General features: G+C 36.1%; 1 protein-coding gene across 1 annotated transcript; it reads left to right on the top strand.

Annotated features, from left to right (window-relative positions):
* Positions 1-901: 901 nt before the first annotated feature.
* LOC135210369 (cyclin-dependent kinases regulatory subunit-like) lies at positions 902-9335 on the top strand. The gene is made up of 3 exons (XM_064243276.1): positions 902-1112; positions 8504-8631; positions 8947-9335. Exons 1-3 carry the CDS (start codon positions 1057-1059, stop codon positions 9021-9023), a joined length of 261 nt encoding a protein of 86 aa, XP_064099346.1. The 5' UTR covers positions 902-1056; the 3' UTR covers positions 9024-9335.
* The last annotated feature ends 486 nt before the right edge of the window (positions 9336-9821 follow it).

Genomic DNA, 9821 nt, shown 5'->3' on the forward strand with positions numbered 1-9821 from the left:
TACATAAAAAAATTCTTTACATGTTTTTCATTACCATATTATGGTCACATCATACATAATTAGTAACCATTTTATTATCGCAAGCATTATCTTCTGAGAGTATGCCACTGATCGCAAATAAATTACGCAATTTATTACGTAAATAAATATAGTGGGGCAAACTTCTCTTTCTGGTGTTGCCACCCCTGACAAATGAGAATGCATGACATTTAGTCTTGTACTGTGTACATGACGTTGTTGTTAGTGTATCTTTATCGCCGTGTGAATGATAATTCAGAAAAGCTCATAATACCACAGTTTATTCGAAGGTAGAGAGGTCCTTGTTCCACTGAAGAGTGAACGCCACATTCCTTTCGAAATACTGATATTTTGGCGTTGGTAAACATCAAGGCGTAATTCATTGATATAAGCTCAGGATTTTGTTGGAACTATATTGAAGACAATATTACGGTAATGCAACGTCACTCATTTAGTTGGGATGTTGAAAGAGATTCATATTTTCCCCTGAAAACCCATATGCATGTCATTTAACAATACATTTCTGCACAACAAAATGCGAGGTTTACAGTTTTCCCACCGTAGAACATGAACTTGCTTCTGCGCAACCTTAGAGTCTTTTGTTTTATATTGCGCGTTCGGAAGCGGTTTAAATTCTATGACTTACATTTCAAAATAAAATGTCAAATATGTAGTAAGAACAATCTAGAAATGTTTGAAATACATGTGCTGAAAGTTTAAATCTGAATACGAATATTCCAACGTATCAAGAAATGCCACAATTCTTAGATGGAAAGGTGTTCGAACGAACCAAAGTCAGCAGCCATTCCGACTACGGGACATTCGAATCACGCGGTCTGCTTTCTTAGCCAATGAACGCCAAGTGTAGGTTACACTAACCAATCAGCGAGCAGCCGGATGGTTTAAATCTCCGAAACCCACCTCGTTAGTTCGTAACGGGAGAGTCGCCAAGTTTAAAAGGCCCTAGTGGGTAACGTGTGTTCAACTATAGTGAAATAGAGGTAAAATTTCGTTAAATTCACGTGGATTGTGTTCGCCATGCCGCACCGAATCTTCTACTCGGACAAGTATTACGACGACAAGTATGAGTACAGGTGAGGCAGACAGTTTAGGGTTTTTGATTTGTTCTAAGCTAATTGTGTCGCCACTTTGCCCTTGGAGAATGTTCGCGGGTTTGCCTAAACACGATATTATCTAGGCTGAGTTCCAGCTGAATCTATCGTGTAAATCAAGGAAAAGTAAGCGTACGTGTGAAGGCTTGCTGTTTAATATATCCTGTTCGGATTTCCTAAGTTGTTAGCCTAGATCTTGTGCTTAGGCTAAGCCGTCGTACTACCTTAGGCTGTACGATGGACTCTGCTTATAGGCCTACCACAGTCCATGAGTGAAGTAACTTACTCTTAAGCATGAGAATTTTAAATATGTAGTATTAGGGTTTATTAGTTTACTGAAAATCGAAAGTAGGTAGTTTGCAGCAAATTGTTCTATATTTACCCAAGAGATTTTAGGGGGTTGCCACTTAGAACGAGAGCAATAGTAGGTCCATTAGCAACTTCGATAATGGAACCAATATTTTCTTGCTCAGTTTTTAACATCACCTAATGTTATACATGGTTGTATTCGCCTTGTGTAGCAGATTAATGATGAACAAAATATACGATACCTACTTTTGAAAATGATATTTAAGAAATATTTTTTGGAAAGAAAAATTAGTTTTTCCAAAAACTGCATTTTAGTTTTGGGATCCTTTATGCAATATATTCTTAGATATTGCACATTTTTTCATGACTAGGTATACCTTATCAGTCCATAGCTATTTAAGAAACACCTACTAGGGGAAACAACCAAGTGGACTAGCTGATCCAGTCTTGCCCGCTTGTTGATCCACCCTCCGAAATAGTACTCTTGCCGGTGTCAGGACGTGTGGTAATTCTAATGAGTAACTCTGCACGGACTGCAAGGAATGTAGCCGCGAATACGACATCCAGTAGGGATTGGGGCGTCCAATGTATTTTGCTGTGTTTAGTACTGGCCCTTGGGGGTTAATTACAGTCGACCGCCCAAAAATAACAGTAAATTTTTAATAAGCAACTTGAATTTGATAGGAAACTGTAATTTCCAAAGAAATACCCGATGCAGAGTTATTTAGATTTACTGGACGTGTTAAAGTATGTACTTTTTCGGCGGGTGGATGATGGTTATGGGTCGAGGCAATGCCTTTGCAATGGCGCCTCTTAATCTTGAGTTTTTTGTTTATTTGTTGAGCTCTCATTTTTTTTTTTTTTTTTTTTTTTTTTTTTTCCACATGTACTATATGGTTTCTTTTCTTATTTCATTGTTACCTGTAAATAGAAATTTTCCAACTATGTCGCTTTCCTTCTCTTCATAGGGTTGCTGTAGCCCTATTGCTTTAACACTTTCTTCTCTATAAGTACAACAATATAAGAGGAAATGAAATATGTCTTCTACTGTATTATGGCAAAAAGGACAACAGGTGTTCTCATTCTGGTGCCTTTTTGCTATATTCTATATTTAAATTAAGAGAGTTGGTTCTGGCTCTGAAGAGAAGTATTGAACCAGTAGAATTATCATAAATTTCTTCATCTTTTATTGCTCTTTGCCACGTTTTATATATATTCACAGTCGCTTTATTTTCCAAGTCTTCTTTCCACTGCCCTGTGTCCCAGATTCTGGCTTTGTCCTTTATTTCTGTTTTGGACATTCCTTCCAATTTTCTTAAATTTTTTAAAATTTCATGCATGTACTTTTCCACTGTTTTCCACCATTTTCTGTCCTTTTCTTGCATACCTGTAATTATTTTCTTCAGTATCTCTTTCCGTCCATTTAAAGTATTATATACATAGATTATCTTTCTATTCATAATTCTACTTTTCATGGAAGATGCTCCTATCTCCCGCCTTAATGTGGCTACTACTGTACTTCAACATGCTCCTAGTATTTTTCTATAAACCCCATTCTCTATTCTTTGTAATTTTTCTATTTCTGTGTCTGTTAGATTAACTACATTGGTTCCATATAAGACTGATGATAGAGCTATATTTTTCCAGAATGTTTTTCCTATTAGAACTTTGTTACAGCTTTTTTCTATCACGGAATAGGTTAGGTTGGTTAACTTCTGTGCTTTATCCAACATTTCCTTTTTCTGTAGCTTAAACAGATTAATAGAATCGTTTACCTTTATATCCAACATTTCCTTTTTCTGTAGCTTAAACAGATTTCTAGAATCTTTTAACTTTATTCCTAAATATGTTATATTCTCCCTCACTTTTATATTCTCTATCTCTTCTGGTTTATCCTTCATATTGAAAATAATGATGCTGCTTTTCTCTTTATTTATTTCTAGCCCACATTTATTTCCTATATGTATTAAAATCTTTATATTTATTTATTCTTGCATTTTCTATATTTCTTGCTAAAACTAACCCATCTCAGCAAAGAAAAGTGTCCCTATCTTTAGTAATTCATTTTCAAATCCTGTCCCTTCCTCCTCCATTTTCTTAATTATTAAATACATCATCAGTTTGAAAAGTGAAGTAGAACCTGTGCAACCTTGCCTAATTCCACTTGTAATTCCCATTTCCTGTTCAACTCCCTCCACTAGGTCTGTTAGTGTGCTATCCCCTTCATATATATTAGCTACTGCCTCTATGATTTTTGGATGTATTTTGAACTTTTTCATGACTTCTATCATAACTTCTCGTTTTACTGAGTCAAAGACATTACTGTAATCGATAGCTATTACTATTAATGGTTTTCTATTCCTGTTGCTCGCTTCTTCACAATATTATAGTGTAAGGATATTATCTTCAATCCTACTCCCTCCTGTGAATCCTGCTTGGCATTCGTGGTCATGTTCATTCAGTCTGAGGTGTGCTTCTATTTAGTCTTATCAGCATCATGAATACTTTGTATGATATATTTAATAAAGCTATTGGCCTTAAATCCTTAGCCCTTGGTTTCCTTTTCTACCATTTTCGTTCTCGATTTCTTCCAGGATTCAGGCTTTTCTTTGATTTCCAGCTCTTTGTTGTAACATCTAACTAATACTTCCATACAGGTTTTGCTCTTCATTAATGCTTTGTAAAGCTCTGGTTTGATTCCATGTGGGCCTGCAGCTTTTTTAGCTTTGAGCTTACTTAGACAAGCTATGACTTTTTCCTTGGCTATCAGAGGTTCCTGCATTGGAATTATCTTCCTTTTGCATTCCATCAATAGGTCCATGTGTTCTCTTAGTACTTTTGGGAATCTATAGTCTCCAATTCTTATGATATTATCTACTTCTGCCAATTCATTTTCGTATTCCACCCTTTTCTCTTCGTTCCAGATTTCTTTCTATTTTATTTTTGTGTTTGCTGTATATAGTTCTCCAATAATTCACTAATTCATCCTTTGTTTCAGCCTCATTTAGCTTCCTTCCCTGTTCATTGTATAAGTGTATAGTTTCTTTTTTTGTTCTTTGCTTATTTCTTAACTTACCAATATTTTCCCAGAGCTCTTTGTTTTTGTTTCTTCTTATTTCTTCTGTTATTTTCTTTTCATAAATTGTTCTCTTCTTTTATTAATAGCTGCACTTCCTTTTTTCTTTTGCATATATTTCTTCTCTAGATTTTCCTTTATGCCATTATCTCTCTCATTCCTTTTCTACCTATTCAGCTCCCTTTCCTTGATACCTTTTCTTATTTTTTCACTGAACCAGGGTTGCTCTTCTACTTTCTCCTCTACTAGCATCTTTCTCCTATGTGTTCTCACTAGCTTGTCTTCTGCTACTTCTTTTATTGATTAATAAGTCCATTTCTGTGATTCTGTCGATGTCTTTATCTATTAGGATCTCTTCTAGGTTTTTAATAAAGTCATTTAGGTTATCTTCATCTGTTTTGAATTATTTTACTTCCTCCCATTCACCCTTGTTGAGATTCTTGTCCTGTCCTTTGAATGTTAAGTTAATGGTAATTAGGTTATGGTCTGAGATATCAAATTCATTTTTGTCTACATCTATTACCATCTCAAAATTTTTATATAACTTCTCATTGACTAAAGCAAAATCTATTACACTTTTCATCTGCATCCTCTCCCATGTGTAGACTCCAGTGCATTTGTCTTCTGCATTAAGTAGTATTAGCCTGTGCTCATTCATCCATTCTAATATTTCCCCGTTTCTGTCTGTATTCTGGTGGCCTAAGAAACCTATATGGCCATTAAAATCTCCTAAAATTAATTATGATTCTTGGTCGTTTATGTTTTTAATAATTTTTTCACATTATAATTTTATTGCTTTATCTCTATTTTTATCATCCTCTGTATTTCCTACTGATAAGTATAACAAAATATGAATAGTATTATTGTATATTTTGCATTTGGCATACAATAAATCTTTGCTAATGGTCTCCACCTTGCTTAACTCTGTTATCACTGTTTCCATACAGCATAATTAACCCTCCTCCTTTTTTGTCTTTCATCTTCCTCATATTCTCTATTTTATTTATACCTTTACTTAATGCTAACTTGTCTAGTTTCTGATGAGTTACTTAACCCTCTTACGCCGAAGCCCTAAAAATCAAAACCTCTCCCGTATGCCGGCGCCGGTTTGGAGTGAGCGTGGAAGCGGAAAAAATAATTTTTTCAAAAATTCACAGCGCGCTTAGTTTTGAAGATTAAGAGTTTATTTTTGGCTCATTTTTTTGTCATTGCCTGAAGTTTAGTATGCAATCATCAGAAATGAAAAATAATATCATTATCATATGTAAAAAATGCGATATATGGTAGCAAAAAAAAAAATTCATAGATAATTGTATTCAAACCACGCTGTGCAAAAAACGGTCAAAGCTAACGAGTCACTTTTTTTTCGTTGTATTGTACACTAAATTGCAATCATTTTGATATATAATACATAGTAAAACAATAAAAGCAACACCGGAAAAATATCACAAAATGATGTACGAATTCGTAACGCGCGGACGTAAACAAATGTTATTTTCAAAAATTCACCGTAATTCTAAATATTGTTCTAGAGACTTCCAATTTGTTTCAAAATTAAGACAAATGATTGAATATTACGATACTGTAAGAGTTTTAGATTAGAATTGCAGATTTTGACCATTTCGGACGAGTTAAATTTGACCGAATGTCGAAATTTTTATATATTTTATTTTTTATATGCACATATTTCGGAGATGGAAAAAGCTACAATCTTCAATTATTTTTTATTGTATTTTTCATGAATTTGCGCACATTTTGATATATGAAACTATAAAACAGCTAATATGACAAGGAGCAAATATTAGGATAATGCGATGTACGTATTTCGGAGACTTGCGGCATTTGAATCATTTAGGGTTCATGCCCTTGCTAGAATCATTAGATATATGTCTCCATAGACTCCTTATCTTTCGGTTTACTGCCTGGTACAACAGAAGTCTATAGGCCTTCTGCTCCATCACACCTGACCCATGGGCCACTGCAATGACTCAGAATGGCCTTTTCATACTAACCTGACAGGTTTTGTCTTTTTTTTTTATTTGTTAGGTGTTCAACAGACATTTTCCACTAATTTGGAATAAATGACTGAAGACTTTGCCTGTCGCTCGACCTGCCAACTCCACTTCCAAGGTAACGAGAGTAGTTTTCTAGGGATCGGAGCCGTCTTCGCTGGTTGGTGTCAATGACAGGGCTTTTTCTTTGGTCAGAATAATGAGTTACTGCTCTCAGACTCACTTGTGAAAGACTTAGATCCACATTTGCCCTAGTCTTTCATGTGTAGTATTGTTTCTCCTCAGTTGAATTCGACTACTGATGAGAAACTTCTGTCTTGCCATTACGAGAAGTACAGGGACCTCGGGTCTAGACAGCATTTGACTCTAGTTTAGGGTGCACACGCCCTTGTGAGAATCATCAGGAAGATGTAACTCTCAAGACCGCATCTCATCTCTGCATTGGGAAAGAGGGTAGACGACTTGCATGGAACTTTTTATCATCCTTCAAAAAGTGGGTATCGGCAGTCCCCAGTTATCGGTGGGACTTAAGTTCCGACAGCTTGATGATAACTGAAATCGGCACAGAAACTGGATAGTGGCACTTCAGTTATGTATTGTCAATGGAAATCGCGTATTTTGGTGCTAAAAGCAGCAATTTTCAGTGCTAGGCAAACCCCATAAAACCAGATTGCCAATAACTGGGGACTGCTTGTATTGATGTCTCGACTCCGTCTCCAATGTCACAATGAACTCCGAATCATTTGGCATCTGTTGCCAGGTTCGAATCCTTCGATCCCTGCTTTGGACTTTGTAATTAATGATCCAGATCAATCATTACTTTGTCCTATTAACAAGTTGTACTTTAGGAAAGCTGGCGACGACATCACCTGTGGTTCCCGAGAACTTAGGGTATCAATGGCTTAGTCCTTTCGCATTCAGAAGAATATGTTGGACTGGAAGTTGGATGTGGTCTCATAAGGACCACATTTATGTCTATACTTATGGGTCTTTGCCCACAAGTCCATGGAATCCCTTTCCCCTTGGACTTGTGGTGACTGCTCAACAAGTATTTTCTTACCCAGCTCCTTCAAGAGTACAGGTTGCATCTCGCCTAAGGTGTGCTGTTCTAGAGGTGAGAAGGATTCAAGAGTGACTGGCCTCTCCTCCTCTTCCTGCTTCTCTTCCTTTCAGCTGAGAATCATAGAAGCAATCCCACTCCTTCCTTTAGCAGGGGAGGAAGGAGACTGGCAACACTTAATATTCTTCCCAGCCTTTTACGAATGAGTTACGACTCCTCACTCATTTGAAAAGGCCCAGAAGTCTCTGCAGTTCTTATATTCTGATCAAATTGTCCTTTCGACAAGGAGTAGCAGCCCAGGTGTGCTGAACTCCATTCAGTTCAAGACTCTCTCAGATTCCTCCCTCCAACCAGTGAGCCTTCCTATTGTAAGGACCAAGGGCTTGTATATTGTTTAGGAACAAATAAATTTTTGATAGTAAGTTGTATTTTTCCCAACTATACAAACCTGAGGTCCTTTACGCTAATACTAATGCCCACCTCGTGCCACCCCTGAATCTGAAACCTGGCCGAAAGGCAGAGGAATGTATACATCCCCTGCCTACCAGACAGTAGTTAGTGCTTAACCACCTTGATCAGTTCCTATTGCAAAGGACCTCAGATTTGTATAGTGAGGAAAAATGTACGTAATTTACTTTTAAAATTTGTGCTATTTTGTCTTGAATGTGCTGTAAATGTCACTATTTTTAATGAAATAATCTTCAGTGCAGGAAAGTAAGGTTGGGTTATGCATGTTACCAATGATCAATGAAAAAATATTGTCATGGATTTGTTAGATCAGACTGAAAGGTTTCCTTGTAGGAAAAACATATACCATAGTAGATGCTAGACAGCTAAACTGTATTCTTAACTATCCAGTTTAACATTCACTTGTCTCAAGGGTTCATTATGTATGTTCATGAATTACTCTTTTCAGGCATGTGATGTTGCCCAAGGATTTGTGCAAGCTTGTTCCCAAGACACATCTTATGTCTGAAACAGAATGGCGAAGCCTTGGAGTACAGCAAAGCCAAGGCTGGGTGCATTACATGATTCATGAACCAGGTAAACTTATGTTTCTCATTTCAATAACTTTGCTTTAAGAAATTTTCTTTATATGGAAGTCACTTTATATGAATGGCTTGAAGTATTTGTGTATGGTCTTAGAGCAATGTTGCATCACTTGAATGTCTTTCATTGTCTTTTCATAATTTGCTTATAGTTTTACTAAGACTTAATCTCTGGATTAAGAGTTTTGACAAGGAATTCCAGTTATGTTGATATTGTCAATCTTGAACATATTAAATATTTTAAGCATATGTGATCTTTTCCTGATTTGTTCTGAACAGTAAATTATAAGGTTTTTAATTTTTTGAACAGAGCCCCACATTCTGCTCTTCCGCCGACTAATAACCACCCCACCACCAAAGATGGAGGAAGATGAAGACAGTAGTTAAGAGTTAAGGAAGTCTTTGCTCTTTGCTCATCATGAGTGCCGGAATGGCTGTGACTGCTGATAATGTATTGATCAATAACTTTTTCATTTGATTTAGTCTTGATATTTGTCTTTGGTAGGTTTATTTTTTATTGACTTTTAGCATACCCAGAAGAATCTTTCTGATAGTATAGAATGTATATATATATAGTTGCTAAGGATATACATGTTATAACAAATTTTAAGTATTCAGTTCTTCCATGTTTATGTACTTTCTTACCTGATCTGTCCCAAGTAAAGATATCTAATATTCAAATACATTTTTATACTAAAATTTGTATGTTTCATTTTGATTTCTTACATGATTTAGGTAGTTCACTATTGTTTTGTCTGTATACAGACTTGTTAATGTTTTCCTAAGGGTGTAGAGGATGGACCGAGACCCCTCATATCTTTCCCATAGTCCCTTGCGGGGTGTGGTGGAGTATGGGAGCAATTCTATCAGCCTAATTTTTATTATTAATATTATTCTGTTGTAAAATTTTCTTTTGTAATATGGGGAATATAGGAGTGTCTGCCTTGTGGTGGTTACATTCAATTAGTCGTAGAATAAGTAGCCGTTTTGTTTGATGGTCTAGTTTTTGGACCTGATTTCTCTTCCTGCATGTGTGAAGTGTGTGCATGTGTGAAGTGTTTATCTAGTAGATGGTTTTCATAGGGATGCTTAACATGAAGTATAGCAGTATGATGCCTCTTCAGGTACAATGTGTTTGGAGGCATTGTGTCCATCCCAGAATGGGATGTTCATAGTATGAGGCAG

This window comes from Macrobrachium nipponense, chromosome 39, assembly GCF_015104395.2.
Source record: "Macrobrachium nipponense isolate FS-2020 chromosome 39, ASM1510439v2, whole genome shotgun sequence".
Lineage (NCBI taxonomy): Eukaryota > Metazoa > Arthropoda > Malacostraca > Decapoda > Palaemonidae > Macrobrachium > Macrobrachium nipponense.